This window comes from Bacillus rossius (assembly GCF_032445375.1).
Source record: "Bacillus rossius redtenbacheri isolate Brsri chromosome 9 unlocalized genomic scaffold, Brsri_v3 Brsri_v3_scf9_2, whole genome shotgun sequence".
Taxonomy (NCBI): Eukaryota; Metazoa; Arthropoda; class Insecta; order Phasmatodea; family Bacillidae; genus Bacillus; species Bacillus rossius.
The window spans coordinates 10,666,184-10,693,501 of record NW_026962013.1 but is presented as its reverse complement, the minus strand read 5'-3'; the positions used below and the strand labels follow the sequence as shown (position 1 = coordinate 10,693,501).

The following is a 27,318-nucleotide window of genomic DNA, read 5'->3' as shown; positions in this document are numbered from 1 at the left end:
CTGAAACTCATTACACGAGAAATGTTTCTAGAGAGCGAAGAAAGACGACTTTTCAGCATTTTCTGTTCAGAACAGCAGAACGCCACAGAAAAAAAAGAAGAAAAAAAACTTTCCCCTCAGCGGTGCAAGCGCATACAAAGTAGGAGGGAAAAGTGCAATCATAACTCTGTTTACAAACATTTCACAAGCCCCTGATATCTTCTGCCGAGGCAAGGCCAAGAAAGAAAAAAAAACGTACGAGCTCAGCACAGCTGACAAAGCAAAGTTCTCAAAAAAAAAAAAAAACAAGAAGAGTGCGCATTTTTTTTTGCCAAGAATGTCTGCTTCATGAAAAAAAACATCACGTCAGCTGAACCATACTACATCTGCAGCAAGAAACAAAAGCATATTTCTTTTTTTTAATTTTCTAAGAGACCATTAAATTTTTTAAAAGTATAATAATGCTATATTTTCCAGTTAGTTACAATTAGTAATATTAAAAAAATAGAAAAAAATAAGTGACTTTATATATACAGTTCGGTGTTAAAAAAAATTACCTTGAACTATGAAAAAAAAAAATGCTGTGGAATATTACACCCACATTTAAAAACAGTATTGGATTGATGGCAGTCCTTTGCTGAACCTCGCTTCTGGGCATACACGCCTGACGTCGCTGCAAGACCACGCCCTCTCCCCCACCCCTCGCCCTGCTCCGCAGTCTACGAGGCAGCGCCGGTTATGCCAGCAATTATCAACCCCGACGAGGCAACCAGGCGTTCCGACGCGGCGCGCTTCCTCGAAGCGAGGGGCGAAGTCCTCGGAAAGCCTTCTTTTCACAGACGAGAGACCCAAACTCCCGATCGTGCATCTTCGGTTTTTTTTTTTGTTCATTGTAACATTGACTAAATTCACCTGAAACTTTATACACCGACAGTTCCTCTATATTTAACTAGTAGTATAGCAGTAGATATTAGAGATTTGTAAATTAGTAATAAGTCCTAGATACTAAGTAATAGTCATCAAAATATATATATTTCAAAAATTATAATAAAAAATAAAAAAAATAATAAAATGAAAATAAAAAAATAATATTTATAGTTATTATTTTAGTTTTATCTTAAGCACTGCAAGTCCATCCCTGAGTTGGGTGTTTGCATATTTCGTAACGAAATGCCTAGTTTGTAAGTCATTTATCTTTTTTTGTCTTCGTTTCTTAGTTTTTTAGGTGCTGACTGGCGGCGGAGTGAGTGGTCAGTGTAACCACTCACCACCAGGGGCGCTTGCGTCCCTGGTCACTAAATCCAGTCCTGGATAAAAAGCAAAGCGGACCACGAGTCCAAGTGCCCAACCCCCGCATGGTAGACTCTTTTCTACTCTGTCCAACACTTCATCCAGACCATCCTCTGTCTCCTGTAAATTCCTACACGTAATGCATGCCAAATTGCATCCCGCATGAATGTGCCCAGTGTTTTCCCTGTGTCTATGCAGGTTTTACCTGGGCCCAACCTATCTCTAGTTATAGTCTAGATTTAAGAGTGAGCGGAGTTAGTCATGGCGCCAATCGCTGCCATGGCTGGCCAATCACCCTCCTAGCACATGATGCATGCGACCCTCTCCCTGCATGGCTAATCCCAGCATGACTAGGCGTATAGGCTTCGGCCTGAGACGCACCTAGGTCCCTCCCTAACCCGGACCCCTCCAAAATACACTTAGTTTTAGTTAGGTTAGGAAAAAAAATCGTAACTCATGATAACTAACGGTCAATTAGGTTAGGTTAGCTACATTATAAATACTTTAAAACATTGTGGACGGTTGATTTGGTTAGGATAGCTACATTAGAGATACTGATGTGAAATCAAGTAAACGGTTTCCTAGCCCTGTATAGCTACATATTAAAAAAGTTATTTGCTAAGCAACCTTCGGGGAACTTCGGGTGTGGCTCTCTCGTCTGTGAAATGAAAGGCTTCCCGAAGACCCCGGGGCCCGCCAGAAGTCGCCGGGGTCACACGCCGTCAGAAACATTCGCTTCCGACACACCTTCCCAATATGCCGCGTCAAACAAAGTTGCGAGGGTTGTTACGTCATCGAAAAACCGTCATCAGCGCAGCCGCGTTTGTTGGGCAAGTTGGCTGACTTGAGTTTCCGTAAAATATTTTTCACACATAGGGCGGGTTTTAAAATATGTTTGGACGTTGGACGCAATCAGCCAATCAAAATCGTGCCTGGCGGGAACGGAAATGACATGCGTTTCCGTCACGACGAATCTTTAAGATGGCGAAGAACAACATGGGTCATTAAAGAGGTTTTAAAAATGAACTAATTAACTAATGTTAATATGAATGTCGTATGCGAAAAAAAAATGCGTTAAAAGAAAAATGTATTTCTATTATGTAATGAATTTTATTGTGAGTGAAATTCATACATATATAAAAATAAAAAAATTGCACAAATAACATAACAAGTTAAAAAATTTCATCCAGCACTGTGATGATTTAATTAATTTCAAAACGATGTTACAATTGAAAAGTTTAATACAGCTCAGACCTAAAATAAATTTTGATAGTCTGACATGATTTAAAACAAGGTGAAGTTATCTGTCCAAATTTATTTCATGGAGAAAATTGGAGGCCATTTTCCGTTCATTACCACCCCTCCAAATGTATTGTCAAATATAGTTTGAGACAAATATTTTGACAGTGTTAAAGGGCCGTAACTAGCCCCTCACTGTTGGTAGCGCTTGCAAAAAAAAACAATTGTGAAACAGGGGCCGATGAACGTAACAACAAAGTAAAAAAAAAGTTTCAAGGAAAACATTTCAAGAGTTAAAGATTCCCGCTTATTTCTTGCATACAGGCCAAGAATGCATAGGGACTTTGAACTTGATGGTTTACAATGCATACTACAGGCTGATGCACCAGTGCTTCGCTACGGCTGTCTTCAGGCAGAACACTCTCGTTCTGCTCTGCGTACGCCACATACAAAATATTGATTTTTTTTATTTTATGAAGAAAAAAAATGGAGGGATCCGAACTACATGTACATTCCCCCCCCCCCCCCCGGGCTACGCAAACTGGTTTCACTAAACCACCCGAATAAATAGTTCTGTTCACACACGGCAAGTGTATCAAATGACTAGGGCACTCGACTGGTGTAACCAAGCCTGAGTGCATGTGTTAGTGAGGCGGGATGATAAGCGCGACGCTCGCTGGTGCTTCTAGCGCGGTGTCTCCTCTGGACCGGCGCGCAGTCTTCTCGTCGTCACAGGAAAACTGTGAAATGTTGAGCGGTGACCGTAACATTACATTGCGGAGAAATGAAGATAAACGTGTAATTCAAGTCCATTAAGTGCTTTCAAGAATCTGTACTGGTTGTTTTTACGCCTAAAAATTACTAACGAAAACATGCGTTTCAGCCATTTTTAACTCTTCTAAAAATACAGTTTGAAAACTTCATCCGTAATCAAAAGTACTTTTTCGGCCCTAAGCGAATGCTTTTCGTAAGCAGATTCCACTGGGATGTGTTGAGTAGTTTTGAAATCGCGTTGTTTTTCCCCTGAAGCTCTGCGCACCGCGTGTGTGCCCGGGTAGGCGGGTGCCCTAAGACCCACCCCTGGCTGGGCGCCGCGAGTTGAAGACCGCGGACAGCCCTGGCGACCGCGACATGAGCGGGTCGGGAGGTCAACGGACGCGAACTCCTGCAGTCCTCGCTGGACCGCGCGCCCAACAGCCGTTCGTTGCTGCGAGAAAGAGAAACGAAAGCGAAGGAGTCATATGGACAAGGAGAAAGTCGTGAAAGAAATCCGTTAAAGAGAGAAACATCTTCCATCAACGAAAAGCTCTCCATCCATCACGGTTCGTCTCTTGATTTCACGCGTCGGCGCTTTCTTTCTTTTTTTTTTTTTTTTTTACTTTTTCCGGTGCGACTTGCAAAACACGGATCTTGAATTACATACATTTTAAGCGTATTTCACAACAGCACGAGGCGCTTCAGACAAATCGGAGCCTCGATCAATGCGTCTTGCGCCGACAGCGTCGCTCAACCGTCGGGCTTGCGTTCATCACAGACCACATGTGAGGGTAGCAACAATAAAATAACCCAACAAATTGTGAAATCTTGCGTCAAAAAAAAAAAAAAAAGAGTTGTCTGTAAAGTCGGTTTACGGACGATAGTTTAACGTGACCACGTCATAACAAAACATTGATGAAATGATAGCATACTTTTATGAATCAAATTGAATCATTTTTATTTTAATCATAAAAGAATAAATACTTGAAATTATACTAGTAATTATATTTTTAAAATGCAAGGATAATTAACCTTTATTGCCGAAATTGTTGTTGTAATATGCAATGAAAACCACATTCACTTTTCACTTCACTTTATAAACAGTCGAGTGGAAGAGAGATAGATGCGGCGCAAGCGTACAATGAGCGTAACGGGACACAGCGTAACTGAACAATGTGCGTAATGGGACACTTTTTCGTGCGTGCAGCCGGCGTTCTTCGATTTATTAGACGTTGTCACGTCAAAAAAACACATTTAAACCGAAATGGCACTTTTTTTCGGTTCCTATCTTTCCCTCTTTAGTAGCGAAAAAGATACAATTCGATATAATGGGCAGTGTCCCAAATTCTTAGGGTAGCATTTCAGCCATGACCACACACAGGGCTAGAAAACAAAACATTTGGTCATGTTATCAATCTAATAATGTAAACCAGAACAAGAGTCGACCAGAGATTGACTTGAAAATAATGGTGGTTATCTTGTTTTGGCGATAGCCTGATATGCCGTGAAACAACGCATTTAATTGTTACCCCAGCCCACACTCCAATTGTCTTCCACACGCGAGATACACTTTAGAATTACATACTTCGACCCTTTAGTAACTGCAGAATGTAAACAATAACTGTTCGATTGTAGAGCCACGGTTAATTATATTGAAGATTCATTTCACTCCAGGCTAGACTAAAATCGGCTGTAAGTAATAAATTATTTTTAGAGTGTTTACTGGTTGATAACTGGGTCACAAAACGTGATTTGGGAACTAATGCTCCTTGTTTATGTATGTCTCATGGTCGACAAAACCGTGTTAAAAATACTGTGGTCCATTCATGAACGTGAAGTATGTGCTTCAAGTATACTTCGCTTCCCAATGAATAGGTGAGATAATCTTGGCTTTATTCAACATGGCAACCAAGTGTATTCACTCCCATACCCAGATTTTTTTTTTTGGTACTTTTACAAGGGATTCCTTTGGAAACCAGCTGCCAAGAATTAGTTTGTAATACTACAAGAAAAAATACTGTAAATTTGTACTACAAATTTACCATTGTTATTCTTATATATGTGAAATTCCTTTTTTTTGTTGACAACAACACTGGATAGTTATACTCGCACTTACAAAAAATAGCGGATAATTGTAAATTTTTATTGAAGTTATATTGGATCATACATTTCTTAAATCATGGGAAAGACGATGAAATATTCAACTGGACTTTTATTTTGTTTAATTATGCTTACCAATGTGCGCAGTTATAACTGGAGTGCTATTCAGGGAACGGTTTAGAAATATTAGCTAATGTAGGTACTGGGACAAAACAAAGCATAAAAAGCCCGCCAACTTTTAGACGGCCACGAGTGTATGTTCATCATAAGCGGAGACCGGACAAAGAACCACGTTCACTTGGCAACAGGCTGAAATATGCTGTAACCAGGGGCGCAACAACAAGGGGGGGGGGGGGGGGGTAAGGGTATTTTGCCCCCCCCCCCCCTCTCTGAAACCTTGAAGTGGGGGCAAACGGGAGCATTGAAAGTGCTGTGTAATCAATTTTTAGATAATAAAACTGCTTAAATAGCACCATTTTCCACCTTGAAATACAAATTTTCCTGGGGGACCTTCCGCTTCAATAGGGGGGGGGATCGATGATTCTTTATAAAACGTATGTTGCCCCCCCCCCTTTAAAAATTTAGTTGTTGCGCCCCTGGCTGTAACACATACTGAATTACACCCAATCTATCCGATTACCAGTGAAAAATAAGAAATAATGGAATACATTTTATTTTATGTAGGTAAGCCGTTTCCCCATTTGAATTGATCGATACCAGCTACCATGGGTTTTCTTAACACAGGCCTATGACCTAAACTTAACATAATTTTTTTCTGTTCTGCACGGCGAACGTAACTTCAGACGGTTACAATTTTAAAATACATAATAAAATTCAACTTGTAACTGACTTGAAGTAACTTTATTAGGACCTAAATTTTAATATATATAAGTAATTTTTTTTAAAAAATATCATTTGAAAAATATTAGTATAAAATCTACAAGTATAACGGCCGGACATCGCCGGCTCGGAGCAAGCAGGGCCGGTGCAAGGTAAATTGGCGCCCTAGGCGAAAAACCTTAATATCCCCCTCCCCCCACCGGACACCCCAAAAAAAATTTTCCTTGCCTCAAAATACATCACGTAAGCCTAAGATTTTGTCAACAATCAAATGTAAGCAGGCTTGTGTTTTTTTTTTTTTTTTACTTTTTTACTTATTACTATTGCATATCATAAACAGGTCACCGTGGACTTTAAATAATTACTTATATCAATATAAACATTCCAAACTGTTACAAAAATCCATTTTCATCTAGTTTCAATAATCGTTAAACATATTATATCAGCTTGTTATGTGTCGTGCTGCGCCGCCCCCAGCTACTTGGCTCCCTGGGCGGTTGCCTAGTTCGCCTGTATGGACGCGCCGGCCCTGCAAGGGGGGTGTACCTGGACACGAGGTGTGGTGCTTCTTGGCCGCTCCGTCGCCGCCCCCGCCCGCCTCCGAGCCGGCGGCGCTGCCGCGGCGCGCGTGGTGCCGCGTGTTGCCCGTGCGGCGCTTGCGCACGCCGTACGTGTGCACGGGCACGATGAGCTTGGGCCGCGGGATGGCGAATCCCGGGTCGCACTCGGCGTACAGCCCGCCGGCCTCGGAGCACGGCACCGAGTAGTAGCCGTCCTCGTCCGCCGGCGACTCCGCGCGCCGCGGCCGGTCGTAGGCGGCGCGCTCGTCGCGGTACGAGCTGGACAGCTGCAGCAGGGTCCCGGGGCACGGCAGGTTCTGGTAGGGCTCATCTCCCGGGAAGCCCCTAGGCCGGTCGTACAGGTCGCAGCCGCCCTCCCTGTCGGCGCTGAAGTCCGCGCCCGCGTCCGGTGGTTCACCCGGCGGCGGGATGTTCTGGTACACCCGCTCCCAGCCGCCGTTCCGGTAGGTCGACGACTCCGCGAGGACGTCTTCCCTCGCCGCGCGCCGCGTCGGCGGCTTGGCGTGGTGGCCGTTCCTCAGGTTCCTCGGAGTTTCCCCGCGGCTCCTCCTGGGCGCGGGCTTCGGCAGCTTCTTGTGGTGGTCGAGGTTCCCTTCGAGGGACGACCCGAGCGGAGATTCCGTCATCGTGCACTTCTCGTCGTCCGTGCGATGCCTGAAGCTGCGGGGATGCCTCGTCGACGGCTCCCCGTGCTTCCCGGAGGTTTTTTCAGCTTCGTCGGCGACTCCGCCGTTCTGCCGGTACCTCCTCGTCCAGCCGACGCCCTGCCTGTGTTCCCACACGTCCTCGCAGTCCGCATCCCACCCGGGGTCCATCACCTTGTCCTTGAGCCTCACCCGCGCCCTGGGGATGCTGTTCTCGCCGTCGAGGTCTCCGTCCGGCTCCCAGTCCGACGGGTGGCCGTTAACCTTCGCCCTCCGCCCGGGGCAGTCGTCGTGGTTGCGCGCCGGGCGGTCCGTCTTCGACTCCCAGCTCGGCGTGTCCTTCTCCTGCGCGCTCCTCGCCCTCGGCCGGTCGACGCGCAGGCTCCTGGCCTTGGCGAGGCCTGTCTTGCCCCGCCGCGCCGGCCGGTCGCCGTCGCGGAAGCTCCTGGACTTGGAGGGGCGCCCGTCCCCCGGGTCCTTGCCGGACTCGTGCAGACACTCCCTCCAGCTCGCCTCGTACAGCAGCGCCATCACCTCGCGGCCGGGGTCGCTGTCGGGGCGCAGGTCGTCGTCTTCGCCGCCGTGCACGACGGCGCGGCCGGGGTAGTGCCTGATCCTCATGGCTCCCCGCCCGCCGTCACGCCATGCTGCCCGCTCCTGTTCCCCGGCGACACACTTCCTCCCCTGACCCGCGCCGGGGATGTGGGTCGCCCGTCCGGCGCCTTACCTTCCGCGACCCGAGATCACTTTCACTTCGCCCGCTGCGACGTCGAGCAGCACGCCTCGCGGACTGCGCTGCGCCGGCGGCCGCCGTGGACTGACTGGCTGGCTGGCCTCAGCTGTTGTCCCGCCGGCGGCCGGTGTGGAGGGGGAAGAGAGGGGAGGGAGCCCCCAGCAGCAGCGGGGAGGAGGGGAGGGGAGAGACGCTGCTGCACGACCGCTGCTGCAGTAATGGAGTAATTGCGACGCCCTCCCTGCCCGCACGACTCCGGGTCTGTTGGAGCGCCGAGATTCCAACCAGTGCGCGGCGATCGCCCCACATCAGCTCGTTCTCGCAATGCTACCCGTCGCGTTTCCTTTAAATGTCATTCTCTTGCACATTTTGCCCAATGCAAGTAATACGATTTCCCCATTCTTTAAACGAATCTTGCACTGTTATGTCACAGAGAGAAAAAAACAACTAAAGAACGGACGAAGATGTACACACCAGCCAAAATAAAACATTTAATATTTGACATACGGCTTCTTTTTCCGTGTGTTTTAAGTTTTCATCTTTGTCCGTTTTCTTCGGGTTTTCTCTACGACATACAGTTTAAACTAGCAATGGCATATGTCCAAATTAATGCTTTAAATTAAAACTTTCTTGTATTTTAGTTGCGTTCACGATTACACAATGTCAAACATTGACCATCTTGTAAATTTTCTTTAATTAAAAAAAAATCTCTCATCTCATTTTATATGATTTTGACGACCTGCATAAAACGAGAAATAAACTTAAGACTTTACTGGTTTCAATGTAACTGACTACTTCATGCTAGTCTCAGAAAATGTTATGTAACTTATAAGTAGTTAATAAGAAAGTTAAATTAACTGCCGACCAACTACATAAACTTAAAAGCATTCAAAATATTTTTCTCTCCAAATATTGTGGATCTATGATAAGGAGTATTGATGTTAAAAAAATCAAAATTAAAATACTTTTCAATATAAATTAAGTACAATTATAAAAGGTCGTACAGAATTTTGCACTAAAACTATAGGCTACGTCCGATGACAAAATATTCCAGACGGAGAAATAGGAAACTTTCGTTAGTAAATAGAACAGAAAATTAAACTGTTTCTGATCTTTAGAGTTCGATTTAAAAAAAAAAAAAAAATACAAAATCATTCAAGTAAATTATTTCCCCACTATCGTGGGAACATCAAATAAGTTTAACGTCCCAGTCCAACTAATGTTCATGAATTAATTATGAAAAGTGCTTTCTCCAAGTTTCAATTAATGATATTTTTAAAAATTATATATATATAAAAGGGGGGGGGGGGTTACACTAACATCAAGCAGATTTTTTTTTTTTATATTTTAACTATTCATCATGAAAATAAGAGACTGAATTGTAACGGAGAAAACAATCAGGGACACAGGTTGGGCGTCTCGCGATTCTCTGATGTTCACTGATGTTCACTGATGTTCACTGATGTTCACTGATGTTCACTGATGTTCACGCAGGGCGGTACGGAACCGCACCAGTCCTGCTCGCCGACTGGCGTGGTGGCTGGCGGGGAAGGTCCGACAGTCCACAGGAACCTGCTCTACAGGGCGGATGATGGCTCGCGGCTACACGGCCTGGCAAGGTCTTCAATCCGCGCAACGAACGTGTCTGGGACCAAGCATCCAGCGACGCGAGGGTTCAGGGTTCGAGTCCCGAACCTTGTACTTCATCTTGCCCACTCTCGCCGACATTCATCGAGGAACTCGGCAACAAGACTTTTACATTTAAAACTCTAAAGCCTACGGTAAAAAAAAAAAATATCTACAATAAAAGAAACATGGATTCATAATTTGTTACCTCATGAATGGGCAATAATGCAACAAGCCTTTCTGAAGACTTTATTCATAGGTTTGCTATTTAAAATACATAATCATATGTTTTAAAAATGTAACAATGTGTTTTTTTTAAAAAAGGACACCCGAATTTAGAACAATTTCTAAAAGGAAATTCGTTTTGTTCGTTCCTGAAAATAAACAGCCCCCCCCCCCCTTTTTTTTTCTTTTCAAAAATCGTGGTGTTTACGTAAGGAAGTGTGAAGTGTGGACGTAAATGGGCGCTTTCTCTCTCTAACACACGCAGATTGCCGTAAGCGCTGTCCTTTTTTCTCCGCACGCTGTTGTCAAATATAATAAGTATTAAAAATTGAAGGTATTAGATATTGTTTATTTATCTATCAAAGTGAGTATTAAAATTTTGGCATGAATTTGGATCAATGAATGTGTGTGAATTGTTTCATGGTTTAAGTTAAAAAAAAAAAAGGCGATTTATTACAGATTTATGCGCGTGGTAGTAGGTATGTGCCTAAAAACCTTACAAATTACTAAAAATTGATTCTTAAAATTCTCCTCGTCCACTCGGAATTCCAAAGGAGTACATCCCCATGAACTTCTTCGTAACGTGTTAAGAGATCTGGCAACAGCGCACCATAAGCCATGCACTGCAATCTAAGCGTGAGACGGTCTATAGACCATCACAAGTCACCATGAGATGTATGCTCAGAACTGGAGGGCGCTTTCCAGCAAACGATATAAACGAACGGTTCACAGGAATCGTCGAAGCCTGCGTCGCTGTCGTCAGCCGCAATTATAAACATTTGTTGACGTGTGGGATTTGTGTGGTTCGAATTTGTCGAATGATGCATTGTCCCTAACTTAATTGACACATCATCATCTCAAAACACAGCACGCCCCTCTAGCTTTTCACAACTCCGGGCGTACTGTTTGTGCTTATCTAGTAGCGCTCTGTCACCCATCAACGTTTGACAATACTGTATACGCAAACGATCGAGTTTGAAATCAATCTGTATATTAAAAAACTTCATAACAAAGAGAGCTGTAGAGCATAAAAGATCGGCCTGTCAAACTAATCGCATCAGATAAGATAACAGTTGTCTAAGTAATCGTCGTTACAAGTTTAGACCTACCAAATACGTGCACAGATTCGGAGAATTTACTGTCAACAAGCAATGTTTCCTGACTTTCCGTTCAAAAAAAAAACCTCTTCGCTCAGTTTTCCATCCTGACGAACAGCTACACGAAAAAGTCTCGTACGTGCATTAAATATCATGTATACGATTAGCTACCTACATGAAACGAGAAAGAATTAACTGCTTCATAACAGCACCTGCGAAGTGAAATTAAGGCAATAATATGCACTCGTTTAAGATGACGTAGATAGGGGAAGGGGTGATAAATGAATAACAGCGTATCATTTCATATTGTGAGGATAAATGATAACGTATGTCACTATGACCTAGGAAACCTTAAATGAGGTGCAAGTGAATTCTCATACTCGGACGAAACGAGAAAGGAAACTACAACAGGGGCCGTGAAATGAGTTTATTGATGTTCTGTATTAAGTTCAGCACTTTATTTTAGCAGCCAGGTACGTGGTTTTCTTTAACCTTCCTGCGAATTACCGACCGAGTGACGTAAAGCCGTTTGTTCAACGAAGGTAAGAAGTTGAAAATGGACTTATGCAATCTTTGCTATGTTCTTTGAATGATTCTTACAATTTGAAATATTTATTTAAAATATAAATTATGGACATACGCCATTGCAGGCGTATGTCCATAAAAAATTGTTTAATATGTTTTCCATGTTAATAATTAAAGTCAAAACAATAAAGATAAAAAAAACATATTTGGTTGCATTGAAGTCTTAACGCTAATTATTTGCTGGCGTGATTTTAACTTCTTTGTTTAACAATATTCATTTCATGGTGGCATCCTCCCATTGAGTCTCTTTCAAATTATTAAACAAACTTCTAAAATTCGCCTCTAAAATAGTCACGGTTTGTTTTGCTAACCAATCACTAACTTTAGAACACATCTCCAACCCACAGACTAATTTATTAATACCTCAATGATGTACCCTCACTTCAAACGTCAGTCCATAATGAGATGATGTAGCTACAGCCATGAAAGAAGAAAATAACACGCCACCTTGATGTTGGAAATTTTTAGCTGTAAATTAAAATTAAAAATAGTCATTCTATTTATTAGCAAAGGGAAAATAATTTTTTTTTTTTCAACATTCATTATGCGAGGTCAATGATACAATTTTCTATTTGGGTAAAATATTATAGAAAATTATAACCACATATTTTCCAGGAAACATTTATCTGTTCCCCCTAACCCTCCTATACCAACCTACATTTATATAATTTAAGATACGTTGATATGTGTTGTAAAAAAAATTTTATGTTCTGCTGATTGGTGCTTACCTTTCAAACAACAATTTTCCGTTCCTATCAACCGGTAGAGGGTATCTATCATTCCTCCTACCCTATTCTCAAATGTATAAGTGAGCCCGTTAAATGGCAAAGAAAGACAAAATAACTACGTATCATTCATTCGTGTGTTTCTCTGCAAGCATAACCCGTAGGTCATCTTCGTGTTTTCTGCAGAAATGGTTTCGGAAAAAAAAAATATTTATATGTCGCTAATTACAAGGAAGAATCACTAGCGCAGGTGTTATGTTATTGCAGATCAGATTATTTTTCTCGGATAAATACGCATCCCTTATTATAAAATATAAAACACTCGTTGACGAAGTTTGAACACCGCGGGGAAGTTGTCGGGACCAAGAAGGGAGGTTAGTGACCCCACGCCACGCCTGGGGCAAAGTGTTCTAGGCCGGTGCCCGCTCTGCATTCAGGGGCGCTACGAGACGAGGGGGCGTGGTCCGCTCTGGTTCCTGGTCCCCGTCGCGGCCAGCTGACGGCGGGCCAGCGACCCCTCCCTCCCTCCCTCCCTCTCACCCTCCACCACCCCCAGCAGCGCTGGCTGACGGCCAGCCTCCCCCCCCCCCTCTCTCTCCCAAGCCTTTCAACCACTGCACACAACCCGACAACACAACGTCTGGAAATAAACACACGCATGAGACGTCAGTTTCCCTGGAATAATAATTTTTAGACGGAAAAAAAAAAATTACTGCAAAAAACTGAAAACTTGGCTAACAGGTTGCACTTTCAGAGAATGTTAACTACATTAAGTTCTTAAAATTTTCTTGAAGTTTATAGGCGTTTCTAAAATATTTCCAGAATAAATAGGTACTTCGAAATCTATCTACGCCTGTAGACTGTGCCGAAAGGGATTTTTCATTTGAGATCATACCCGCATCCTTACTATTCTCAATTATTATATATTGTTCAATAAAAAAAATACTAATAATTTATCTCTATCAATGTATACCTAACAAGCAAGAAGTTGCACTTCTGTCGCGCATGGTCTTCACAAACACTTTTTGACGTGACAACGTCTAATAAATCGATGAACGCCGGCTGCACGCACGAAAAAGTGTCCCGTAACGCACATTGTTCCACTACGATGTGTTCCGTTACGCTCAATTTACGCTTGCGCCGCAGCTCTCTTCCACTCGATTAGAACAACCATCGATTTGACTTTTCAATCATGTTTTCGTGGTTTGAATTATTAATATTATGAAAATTAACGAACGTCCACCGATTTTCAGCACAATCGGTACGGTTATTTAAAAGTAATGTTGAATTTTCAAATACATTTTTGTACGAACAATGGTGTTTTACAGTTACACATAATAATTCAAATTACACCCAGGATCTTTTGCACAATGTTTTAAAAAATATTGTAACACATTATAAATAAGTTTGGTGTATTTGGGATGCGTATTTGTTATAAAATCGTATTATAAAAACGAAATAATATTATTCCCCTTTGGTGCTGTCTTCTACGGTGACGGACGCGAACCGAACGAATCGGGCTATCTAGCTGCTTCCGCGGCAACCAGGCACTCGTTAATACATATTTTCCTTTGTTTATCGCGAGGGGCGTTATTATTAATGAATTATAAATAAAATTTCGTGCCCGGGACCACAATAATTGCATATCATTTTGAGCACTGGAAGACATAAAAACGTAAAATATTCTCGACGAATTTTAATCTCGGCCCCAGCGCACCACGAGCGTCTGGGTTGGATATTAAAGCCGAAATTCTTTTTTTAAACTTACTAATACTTATTTATTAACTGCAAGGGCATTTTTATTAAATTCTACGTTTAATTTCACGACGAACAAACTTCGTCGTTAAATATGTAATTGCGAAAAAGCGTAAAACATTCTCGACGATCTTGAAGTTAAATAGCAAACATGTATAAAATTTATAGTTAAAATAATCTCTTCGTTAAATAAATAAACATATTTGAATTAATGAGTGCAAATAAAAGTAAATGTATCAATTACATTGTAGATTTCATTTCACTCCTTCTTTGTATCCATACAAAATAGTGATAATTCAATAAAAATGATTCAATTTTATTCATAAAAGTATGCAATCATTTCATCAATGTTTTGTTATGACGTCACGTTAAACTATCGTCCGTAAACCGACTTTACAGACAACCAATTTTTTTTTTTATATTGGAATACTTCGATGATTGGTCCAAAGTTCACAGGAAGGAATCTGAAATAATGAAAAACCTTCAACAAGAAGAATTGAATTTTGGGCAACCCCGCTAAGCAGAGAGTAAGTGAGAAAATTTCCTTCGGAAAAATGTTGGAAAAAATGTAACCGCGTATTTTTCTGTAAAATTTTCCTTTTCTCCAATACATACAAATGTGCATAAATGTACAAATATTTTATTTAGCTTCTAGCAAATAGTTTTTTTTGTCCTCGGTAAACTAGAAAAGTAAAACATTATAAATTAATGGTTCTAGTTCAAAAAATTAATAGTTAAGTAAATAAAAGAAGTGTATGGCACCATAAAGACATGTCTAAAGGCGTCCACAGAGACATCACAAGTATAAGCACAAGCAAATTGGGTTTCCGACCCTGCGTAAATTTTTTTACTAATTTTAAATTTTGCAAAAGGCAGTAACATAATATGGAATTTAAATTTGAAACTATTTCAGCATCCGAAAGGGATTAAAACCACACACACAACGAATAAAATTTTTTTTCTACGTATTGCTATTAAAGAAATGTAGGTTTAGTAGTACGGACCAATAACATGGTTTCTTTCTTCGATATGGGCGTATATGAGTAAAGACACCCATACACGATCAGTCCGAACTGACCAGTCGGAACTGCCGTGTGTATGCAAGGAGAAGCGACTGAAATGCTGCCCCTTGGAAGGGCAGCCCTTCAGGATTTTTCTGACAGTGGTTAGTTTGTAAAGTGACCTAACCTGACCTAACCTAACCTAACCTAACCTAAACTAACCACTGTCAGAAAAATCCTGATGGGCTGCCCTTTCAATTGGGCAACAATTCAGACAACCTTTCAAAAACACCACTGTTAAAGATATCCTGAAGGGCTGCCCTTCCAAGGGGCAACAATTCAGCTCCCCCTGCAAGGACGGTGGACTGATCGGTCGGAACTGATGGTATGACGAACTGATGACTTCTCGTCAGTTCGGACTGTGGGCTCGACAGCACTCAGGCCGAACTGCCGTGTGTGGGAACAGCGTCCTCGTCAGTCCAAACTGTCAGTCCATCAGCTGAGTGTATTGGCAGACATATTTAAAAAAAAAAATTCTCTTTGGTAATATCTTTGAAAGTTTTGTACAATGGGAGTGCATGACTTGATGTAAGTTTTTGGACATACGCCCATTGCTAAGCACTTTTTCTGTAGGAGAAAAACTAAAAACTAAAAAATAAATAAATAAAAATACCCAAAAGTAAAAAAAAAACACAAATTAAGCAAAAAATTGCTGTTGTCAACAGTGTATAAACACCACAAATATAATACGGAATATTTTGTGGTGTTTATATCCTGTTGACAACAGCAAATTTTTGCTTAATTTGTGTTTTTTTTGTCTTTTGGGTATTTTTATTTATTTTTATTTTTTAGTTTTTAGTTTTTCTTCTACAGAAAAATGCTTAGCAATGGCGTATGTCCAAAAACTTACATCAAGTTACTATTTTGTAAGTTATCTTCCTTATTCTGATGAGAGGATATGTCCAACAGCAACCATAAGACTGGTCGCGTGTGGGGTAAAGGCTCCAGTTCGGGACTGAGAAGTCCGAACTGGGAGAGGGACTTAAGAGGGCGATAAAGGGCTTCATTTAGAGCTGTTATAGTGGTCAATGCGACGGCAAGTAGAGGTCAAACCAGTTAATGAAGATGAATGAGATTTTTACACATCATTGAGGAAAGGTATAATGACCGATCCCAGTTGTCAGAATGCGGTTAATGTTTGTTATTAATAAGCAAAATTAATTAGTAAAAAGGTTTACATTAGCGCAAATTTGACAACTTGCAGAAAATAAAGTAATCGGAATTTTAAAAAAAAGTAAAAACTGAACGATTTACATGTTACATTCTTTTATAGTATATGATTTTTGGAAATAATTATCTTCATTAAATTGCGAACTACTTGCACACGCGTAAGTCACTGCACATTCACGGGCTCAGTCCGTGCGGTGCTGGGAGGTGTTACGTCACCCGGAGGACCGGCTCCGCTCGCCCGTCGCGGCCCGTCACTTCCTGCTGCGCGGTTAACTTTCCTTAGACCCCTCGCTGCTCGCACCTCACATCTCGCTGCTTACACTTTCCGTGGCCTGCACATTCCACTTCCACGGCCATATTCGATATGACCTCGGGTGTGAACAGCGATAACCAACATGCTTGTGAATTGTTTCCACGATGAAGTTAATGTTTAACACAATTTTTTTTATGGAGCTTTCATTCTTGTTTCTTCCTTATTATTATTACACCATTCAGAAAATCTGTACCTCGAAAGCATAAGACACTTTGTCAAACAAACTTTTTTTTTTTTTTCAAGAGAGCAGTTATTCTACCAATAATATGTGAATTTTGTTTTGACATAACATATATATTAGTGTCGCATGCCAACAGAAAAGAACGTCAAACGGTGGTAAAGTTTGTGGTTAAAAGTGCATTTTGCCCAAAAATTGGACATAAGCGTGTTGTGCCTCCGAGGCACAGACGTATAAAATCTCCGAGAACGACACACGAAACGGGAATTTCATTCTTTAGACGGTTATCGCTGTTTACGACCAATGTCTTAAAATTGCGTTGAGACGTATTTCCAAATGATGACGTCATCAGGCGGCGTGATGGCTAGGTCCTCGATGTTTGTCTGCCGGGCGGACAAAGTAATGCAGAGAACGGATCCTGAAAACACTAATCAAATGATGATTCAGTCAACCCCAAACTGCATGCAGAGCTTCGGGCTTTGTAGTTTTATTGTATGAATCCTAAACTTCATCTAAAACTTTGGCTGAAACAGTTTGTTTATGAAACTTTTTTGAACCGTAAAAACATGGGTTGAAAATTAAAAAAAAAAATTCAAAACTTTCTTAGTATCAATGTCGTTTGAAAATATTTTCAACTATCATAATATTATCTTAAACTTTGGTGCAAATGAAATTTTTATACGACCACGTTATTAGTGCAAGATATGAAAAAAACAGTGGACGCAATTTACAATGTACTTCAATCTAAGCGTGAGACAGATTATACAACGGCAGGCAGGCTCCTTGCAGAGGGAGCGCCTGATAGGTAGGCTGCTCGTCGCTCAGGTCGGTCCAACGGGTGGCGGACATTCAGGCGGAAGCGCTACATGTATACACTCACGCGTATGCTCTGCACTGCAGGTCAATAAAAACTTATCTCTTCCCGATTTTTATGCATGCGTGATAACATGTCTGTACTAAATTACATGTTACCAATTTTCTTCGCAAGGTTATAGACAAGTTTTCTGACTGCTGTGTTTACGCTGAACGAACATAAAATATATTTTGTTTGTCCCACCACTACATTAAGCTACTACGTATATCAAAATCGGTAAAACATTTATGGTGCTTTCTAAATTCAAGACTGTACACATCCAGATCCTATCACATAAAATCATCCATCCAGGATGTTAAAGCAAAATATATAATTAATTTACGATCTGTTTTTATTTTAAATGTTTTAAATGTTTAACGACAGGGTTTATATACATGTTTCAATATTGATTAAAAGTGAAACTTACTAAACATTAGCAACTAAGGCATTTTTTTTGCCTCGCTCACCGAGAACTTGTGATGAAATGGCGCCATCTTAGTGAGAGGCAAATGGCGTCCTATCGTGTTTGGCGCCCCCTTTCACTATAGCCAGCCTGGTATCAATAACGACTGCTACGTCGTGCCTTTTAACAATAAAAATTTCACACGTATACGCTAAACGGAGCGACAAGCTGACAAAATTGAAATCCAGCCCAAAAAAACTTTCTCGCCGTCGCAAGAACTGTTCTCGCGAGGAAGTTGGCAACGGTTGTTTCATTTCCGAGAGGTAGAGAAGGGGCAAACATCTTTTCACAGACGAGAGAGAGAAAAACCCGAAGTTCCCCGAAGTTCCTGTTTTTTTTTTTTTTCCTTTTTTCCCCCCGTATCTTTAATGTAGCTAACCTAACCTAATTGAGCATTAGTATCCTTTTATCAACACCGCCATATTTATTTACAATGAACAAAAAAAAACTGAAGATGCACCATCGGGTGTTTGGCTCTCTCGTCTGTGAAAAGAAGGCTGTCCGTACAGGAGCCAGGCACGGAGACCGGAGTAAAAGAGAATAAGGAAAATAAGAGGTGGCGGGAAGCTTCTTGCCGCGACACCGAATTTCCAAAATAGACCGCGTGGGGCAAAATGGCGGCGCTCGACACTCCGCCGCGGCTGCGGAGACGGCGCGGAGGGGGAAGCCTACAACTCACATAGTTTCGGTTCCCTACCACGTTCGTGCAACTTCGGATTTCTCTCAAAAATTGAAATTAAAAAAAATATATCGAAGGGTTAGGTTAGGTTAGGTCAGTCACAACAATCTTGTTTTCATTGGAAACTTCTGATTTAGCGGCTGAAGTGGCGTTAGTACCAAAACGCAAAACTTGGGAAATCTTCGGAAATTCTTGCAGGGAACCGAAACTACGTGAGTTGTGGAGGAACCGGTCGACAAGATGGACGCCGGGCAGAGCTCACCATGGTCGCCGCCGGGTCGCGGGCCGGGCTGGGCGGGCGGCGCGAACAGCAGGTACAGCAGTGCCAACAGAGAGAGCAGCCACGCGCAGCCGCAGCAGACCAGCTGCAGCATCTGCGGCGCCCGCTCGGCGCGGCGCGGCGGTTGGCACGCCTGCAAGTCGGTTCGGCTGCAGGCGTGCCAGCCGGCCCGGCCCCCCCGCGCCGCGCCAGCCAGCTGCCAACGTACCCGCGTCGAATGTCCCTCCCTCGCACCCGCCGCACGGCGCAGTGTGGGCCGGAACTAAAAGGCCCCATCACGGGAAGCCTACAACTCACGTAGTTTCGGTTCCCTGCAAGAATTTCCGAAGATTTCCGAAGTTTTGCGTTTTGGTATTAACGCCACTTCAGCCGCTAAATCAGAAGTTTCCAATGAAAACAAGCATGTTGTGACTGACCTAACATAACCTAACCGTTCGATTTTTTAAATTTCAATTTTTTAGAGAAATCCGAAGTTGCACGAACGTGGTAGGGAACCAAAACTACGTGAGTTGTAGGCTACCACACCATCACATCACGGAAGATGATTCCACGGGAGTTTCTTTGCGAGAACTGGCGCTTCAAGCTGTCGTGCAAGTTTTAGCAGACCTCCGGGCGTTCTGAAGGAATGTTTTGTGCAAATTATCCACGGAAGGTTCGGTTTTTAAGCCAATCAGGTGGTATCAGCAGCGGTAGTTACATTTTATACTGTTTTGATTAAATTGGGAAAATATGTGGACTCCTTAAGCTGTTACGGCATCATGCGATAACTGTGTAGAGTATCCGAGTTCATTTTAACACAAAATCGGCAAACTACCACAGTGAAACCATCCGAAATAGTGCTTTTCACTGATAAAGAATTGTGTGTCGAGTGCGTCCGGACACCACAGAGACATACCCCCTAAACACCCTCTGCGTGCGCCAATCCTGACTGTGTGTGTCACGTGACTGTTATGTTTTATGTCTTTGATTCATGCGTGTCATACTGTTAATGGCTTCCTTGCTGTTGGATGGCGCACCAAACAAACATACGAACAAATGAATAATTTTTGACGTGACAACGTCTAATAAATCGATGAACGTCGGCTGCACGCACGAAAAAGTGTCCCGTTACGCGCATTGTCCCGTTACGCTCATTGTACGCTTGCGCCGCATCTATCTCTCTTCCACTCGATTGGAACAACCATCGATTTTACTTTTTCGAGGCACATTAAACTTGAAACACTCCCATTCGTTTCCTACTTTTCCTATCATCGTCCTATCCTTAACAGAATAACACAGATTGGAAGAAGTTAAATAGCAAACATGTATAAAAGTTATAGTTAAAATAATCTGTTCGTCAAAGTAATAAACATATTTGAATTAATGAGTGCAAATAAAAGTAAATTTACCAATTAAATTGTAGATTTCATTTCACTCCTTCTTTGCATCCATACAAAATAGTGATAATACAATAAAATGATTAAATTTTATTCATAAAAGTATGCAATCATTTCATCAATGTTTTTTTATGACGTTGTAACGTTCAACTATCGTCCGTAAACCAACTTTACAGACAACCAATTTTTTTTTTTTTTAGTGAAGATGAAATGTTATGCTTGCAACGGTGTGCACTTGCACTTCCCCGCAGCAGCACGTCGTTGCACGTCGCTGCACCTGCAGGCAGATCCCGGCGACTGCTTTCACCGCGCGCGGTCTGGTTGCGTCAGCGCTGCACTTTTCATCCGCGTCCCGGCCGTGGCGAAACTTACCATCGCCGGAGCCGGCACTTATTCTTGTGACACGACGCAGAAAACAAATTGCCTCTCGCCTCGTGTTTTCTGCGACAGCCTCCTCTCCCCCTCCTGCAGTGCAGTCTAGCAGTTGTGGGGGGGGGGGGGGGGGGGGGAGGTGGGGTTCAGTCACAACTCCAAGAGCCCAGGCACCAGATGGGCTCCGGTTGATCTTCCGAGGTTTCTTTCAACGCTTAGGGTTTACCCTCACAGTAAGAAAATTACAAGTCTATATTGTTAAAACAATTCATAGCTTGTTAAAAAAACACAACTGTGGTGTGGTGTTTTAAAACTGTACATTAAATAATGAGGGGGCCCCCCTCAAAACTGTCCCCCCTTCCCTCCCCCCCCCCTTTTTTTTTTTAGTGCTTCACTGAACGGTATTTTTTTGGTATAATAGAAAGAAAGACTATGTACCAATTGTAGCTGTTACCAGGGTACGACTTCAGGAAATGATTTTACATAGTTTTTTCATTTCATGGTCCACAAAATAAGTATTTGTATCACATTTTTAAGAACAATAACTGCCGTAATTTTGAACACATCACTTCCACACTGATGCAAAAATAAATTAATGGTGGGTTTTTTGAGGGGAGGAGGGGACATGCAAAAATGAAATATGAAATGTAAACAAATATCGCATCCGCATGAAATTAATATGTTTCGTTAAGGTAATACCAAAAACTTTTTCGAAATAAATTTTCTAAACGATGAAACTAACTTCAAAGAATAAATATAAAAAAACGGGTTGGAGAACAACAAAATTACACCCTTAGTAGGCACACGATCAAATCCGTCTGCACTTATTCGTTCACCAAACTGACAAGCTCTCCTCAAATGGAAGTCAGAAATCTCTCTTCCGTTTTATCAATATCTGGCCTTATTTTATGCAAGCTGTCGTGACCCTCTGCCTGGTGATCTGTAACTTGACTTACGTTACTTATGAAATGAAGATTTGAACGGATCTTTTTTTCTCTTCAAATTCGTTCGAAATCATTGTTTGAACCCCGACTGTGTCATTCGAATACATTCTAACATTTGGTAACGAAACCACCGATGTTAGCAGGACAATACCAAGCCATATAGATACGTCCTCTCTTGTAACGTTCATTGGTTGGTTCATATTTTTTCGTCGCAATGTACAAATTTGTTACGAACACAGTTCTGTCGACAAAGTCATCAGTCCAGAAATTTTGAAAAATTGGTTAAGGCGTATCAAGATCATTTATGTTTGATGGCAAAGGTATCATTACCTAAAAACAACTACAGTATTGTTTAGTGGGCAAAGAAAATTATTTTTGTTTTCAATCAAATCTTTTTTATCACTGTTTTTTGAGATCGGCCACTCGGGTTTGTTCGTGTTAGTCTAACACATTGTCCACCGTTAATTTTTGCTGATTCTTGAGTAACAACTTTCTCTATAGTTACTGCACTCACAGTGGACAGTGTCTGCCTTCCTTCAGAGTTATTGTCAACAAGGCGGTCAGAAAATATGATGGCATCTACAACAAGTACGTTTAGTTCCAAAACCTCAACAATGTGTATTGGCAATTTGTCACGTAAGTTGTTAGTTACCACTGTTGCTGATTACGATTCTGATATGCCTTCTGCTACGATTATTGTATTTGAAGATGTAGATTTTTTTAGCACTGGACTGGCAGATGATGTCGAATGTAAAGTCAAAATCAAATTCTTTGAAATACTGTCATTTTGAACATTTTTAACTTCATCTGTATTTAATTCATCTTCACTGTCAGAGGAGAAATTAGTTACGAGTTGAAGTAGCTTTTCATTAGTAATCTTCTTCCTTACACGTTTAACTACGTAATATAAGAACATATTGGCATATATTTATCAAAGAACATATTACACTATTTAAATAAAATCAAAGCAAAGTATGTTAATAACTTTAGATCACTTCTCGTATTTTAAAACAAACACAATCTAGTAAATAACAAGGAAAATGTCGAAAGAGTAGCAAACATGAAGATATTCAAACTGTATCACCTCTGATACAAATTACTTTGTTTTTATGAAGTATATTAGCTGATTAATTAAATATATAAAATTAAATAAACTACTAATATATTTTTAATGTAATAAAATTTATTTTACACAGCGAGAGTTAAAAATATGTATAATAAAATAACATTAACTTTGGGAAGGTTTTTGCCGACACCAAATTTTCTTGAAGCTCTCTACAATACTAGTGCTATTATCTATTGGTGATGAGGGAACTACGTGAATGAATAGATTGTACCTCAGTTTTACTTGCATAAGAGTGAATTCAAAGAAAAGAAAAAAGTTTTTTATTCATTGCATCAAAAATGATACATCGTGCACATTAGGTTAATGTTAAATTATATTCGATCCTGATTTGTGTCGGATTCTAGATAACGAGCAGAAATGTTGGAAATGCAATTTTGTGTTTCAATCGTAGTCATGTGTCCGGTATTTCAAGTAGGTACATAACGAATTTCACAATGGATAAAAAATTTACATTAAACAAATTATCGATTAGCAACGATTTCAAAACTAAATGCACTTCAAAATGCAGACGATACCCACAAATACCAAAATTCTACTTAAATAACATGTCTTCTTACCCGCCCGTTTTTATTGGCGATCACTAATTCAATAATATACTGGATATTACTGAAACCATGTGCTCGTAGGCGTATAGGTTAAGTTTTTTTTTTTTTTTTTTTTTTTAGTTTTTAAGTTTTTAAATTCTAAACCCACTTTGACCATGTGCAACGACAGATTAGTGATCTTAAGACTAAACGGCTTATTTGCCATAATAACCATAAATTATGTGCAGGATTATATTGAATATGTATACACCTTATATATAACTGTAAAATAATATGTCATGGCTACCTAATATTGTCATAAAATAAAACTGCATTTTGCATGACATGGATATAAAAATAATAAATCCAAAATCGCAGTGACCAATACTCATTGTAATTATTTTAGATCTAGTGCAAACGATTAGTATTCCAGTCGTACATGGACTCCAGGTAAATTAATTATTTTCATAAAAATAATAGTTTAAAAAAATCTTTTGGCTATACGCCATTGCTAGTTTGCACTGTATGTCATAGAGAAAACCCAAAAACGGACACAGTGTAATCTAGCAATTACATCCAGTATAATCTAGCAATTGTGTATGCCCAAAATGATTTAAATCTATCTTCCCCATCGATAGATCATTCAAAGAACGTTAAAAGGTGATAATTTATTTTTGTTGTGAATATGTATTTTGAATTGTTATTAAATATTTGTGATTTTTTTATATTACTCCTACCATGTTATAATTATTCCGTAGCTTTATTTGTTCCGTTATAGAAAAAGGTGCATGAGATGCAAATGCCTTAAAATATAACACCAGCTGACTTACGCGAACAGCCAACACTTTAGCAAGTAGTACAAAACTTTTCCGCGAGATAGCAGCGTATTCTGTCCGCAGCGCGTCTAGCGCATTCTGGCAGCTTCTCGTACAACTGTTTGGAAGTAGCGGTACACAAAACAACTTCCAAGTGACACACGGCAGGCAGGTTTCAAAATATCCGCTAGGTAGCATTAGTATACAATGTATTACATTGAAGAGATGAAATTGAGTGATAATTCACGCGAATGCAGGAAAAACAATTTTAAGTAATAAATGTCTTTTAAACGTTAGTAATATTATACTAAAATTATTTTTTTTCTTATTTTACTTACCATCACTAAAACGTTGACACTGAAATAAACTTTTCAAAACCGGAACGGCAATTGCTGAGTTGTGATAACTTTTTTATAATAATCTCTCACCCCTGACACCTCCCGAAGATGATTACACTATAGTTTTAATTAAGGTCAGAAAAAATGTAAATAAATAATTTTCAAATGAGGAACATTGTTGTTCAAAAGCGTTTTCAATTAACACACACTGAGGCTTTCATTGTAACATTACCAATTATTACCAAGTTTAAATAAACTCGAGGGCTCAGATTCAAACATATACGTAAAATGTACAAAAATGTCGAACTGATTTGTTTTAAATCTATCACAACCACGAACTTATAAGCATAAACATATACTCCCTACCGACATTACATGGAGAACTACAAAATTTACACAATATCGTTGATACGAAGACTTATATTTTTACTTTAGTGCCCGCAATGCTACTTATATATAAACAAAATTGTGCACAAAATAATCTTATAAAAATAATAGTGTCGGTAATTTTAGACATAAAAAGACCTTGAAATACCGAATAATAAATTAATATTATACTATAATGGACGGCTTAAGGGGCCCGCCTACCTGGGCACACACATGGTGTGCAGAGCTTCAGGAAAAACAACGCGATTTCAAAACTACTCAAGATATCAGAGTGGGGTCTGCTTACGAATAGCATTTAAGAGTTCGCTGAGGGCCGAAAAGTACTTTTAATTTCAGATTAAGTTTTTAAACTGTATTTTTAGAAGCGTTGAAATGCCTAAAACGCGTGTTTTCAGAGTAATTTTTAAGCATAAAACAATCAGTACAGATTCTTGAAAGCACTTAAGGGGCTTGCATAACATCTTTATCTTCATTTCTCCGCCATATAATGTTACGGTCACCGCTCAAATTTCACAGTTATCCTGTGACGACGAGACGAATGCGCGCCAGTTCAGAGACTTGCGCTTAGAGGCGATACCGCGCTGGAAGCACCAGCGAGCGTCGCGCTTATCATCCCGCCTCACTAACACACATACACCCCTGACGAGGCGGGCCCGGCGCAAATTGTATACTAATACAGGTCAAAACGGAAAAAGAAAAAAAAAGGCGGGGGAGGAGGAGAGATTTATTTTGTAATTCAAATAAATGGGGGAGGAATTGCTAAGGTGTCATACATAATAATTAATAAACAACACATGGAATAACATTATACACACACACACACGCACGCTTACCAATATTGCTTCTTAACCATGTTTTAATACACAATAAAAAGGAAAAACACAAACATTTTTCCTACTTAGGGAGCTTTTGCTTCCCCAACCCCTTTTTTCAACCCTTGCCACCTTTCCAGCCCTTACAAAATACCTGGATACTCATTTGCACTGTAGTGTGACTAAAAGTAAAATAAAGAAATTTCTAAAAGGCATTTAGTTAAAACGTTAACTTACCAAAAAATCTTCCTTGCGAAACTTAAGTAAAACCTTTCTTTAGGTATTATGCTTAATTCCCTTCCCCCCCCTTTTTTTTTCTGAACACAACCAACATTTCCACCAGCATAAAGCTAGTGTAAAGCTAAGCTATCAAGACATTATTTTTTCATAAATTTGTCCAATAAAGCCGAGATTACTGATGAAGACAAATAAATACATACTACTAGCTTGGTCAAGTAGTATCTCACAGTGAAATTGAGCCCTTTATAGCATAACTCCTCAATTACAATGCCATTATTAATGTCGAAGTGGGAGAGCAGTGTAGGGTGGCATTTTTGGCGGAAGAGTAGGTATGTTTATATTAGTATATCAGGGTGAAAATTAATTTCATACTATAATATATTACATTCTCAGGTATTTCTGCTTTAAAAATAAATCTTTGCAATCTAGATAATTGCCCAGCAACAAAAGTTCGTAAAAATCTATGCTAAAAACGTTTAGAGGTTAATACAGTTAATTTAAAAAAATATAACCAAGCATAACCTAATATTATATGTAAAATATATTATATTATATATTATATAATATATTATATGTAAAAAACAGTTTTCAGAGCCTGTTGTTAAAATGTCACAACATTTTCAATACCAGATATTTAATATATATAAAAAAACACAACCAACATATGTCAGAAAGATTGGAAAAATTTAATTGGCCAAAATTTATGCACAAGAATTCAATTGTGAACCAATTTCGCACAGGTCGAGTGCATAGCAAGCTGTGCACTCGCTATTTTTTGTTTTTAAGTTGTGATCTCAGCTTAATGCTATTGAACCCTAGACCGGTGCAGTAAAAATACAAAATCGCAAAATTCGACAAACATGAAAAAGCATTGTGAAAAAGTTATTTCCAGTCGTTGTGTATAGGCTTAGAAAAACATTGACGGGGGAAAAGTAAAACAGCAGTCGGAATTCTGTTAAAAATTTTTTGAATTTCAATTATACTGTGTTGCAAATACAAGAATTTAAAAAAATCTACACCATTTAGTTGCTTTACTTCAATATTTCATCGCGATATGCGCTTCATAAAAATTTAACCAAGACCCTTAAAAAATTCAGGGTTGTTACTCCTCTTTTTTTTCCCGTACATTTATCACTCCCGGCATTATTTTAACGAATTCTACATTATATCCCGTGTCCGAATTTCGTATATACTGTACTAGCTGCAGTACCC

The 27,318-nt window shown here is 40.3% G+C and overlaps 1 protein-coding gene across 2 annotated transcripts in view; it reads right to left on the bottom strand.

Moving 5' to 3' along the window:
• The window catches only part of LOC134543014 (cGMP-dependent protein kinase, isozyme 2 forms cD4/T1/T3A/T3B), a 265,217-nt gene that overhangs the window by 116,138 nt on the left and 121,761 nt on the right, over positions 1 to 27,318 (bottom strand). The window contains exon 1 of one of the 2 annotated variants that reach the window (XM_063387687.1): positions 6,751 to 8,257. The exons of the other annotated variant lie outside the window; for it this stretch is intronic. Coding sequence (XP_063243757.1) covers positions 6,751 to 8,050 — 1,300 coding nt within the window. The 5' untranslated portion in view covers positions 8,051 to 8,257. Of the gene's footprint in view, positions 1 to 6,750; positions 8,258 to 27,318 lie in introns of those variants that run through there. 2 annotated transcript variants of the gene reach the window in all.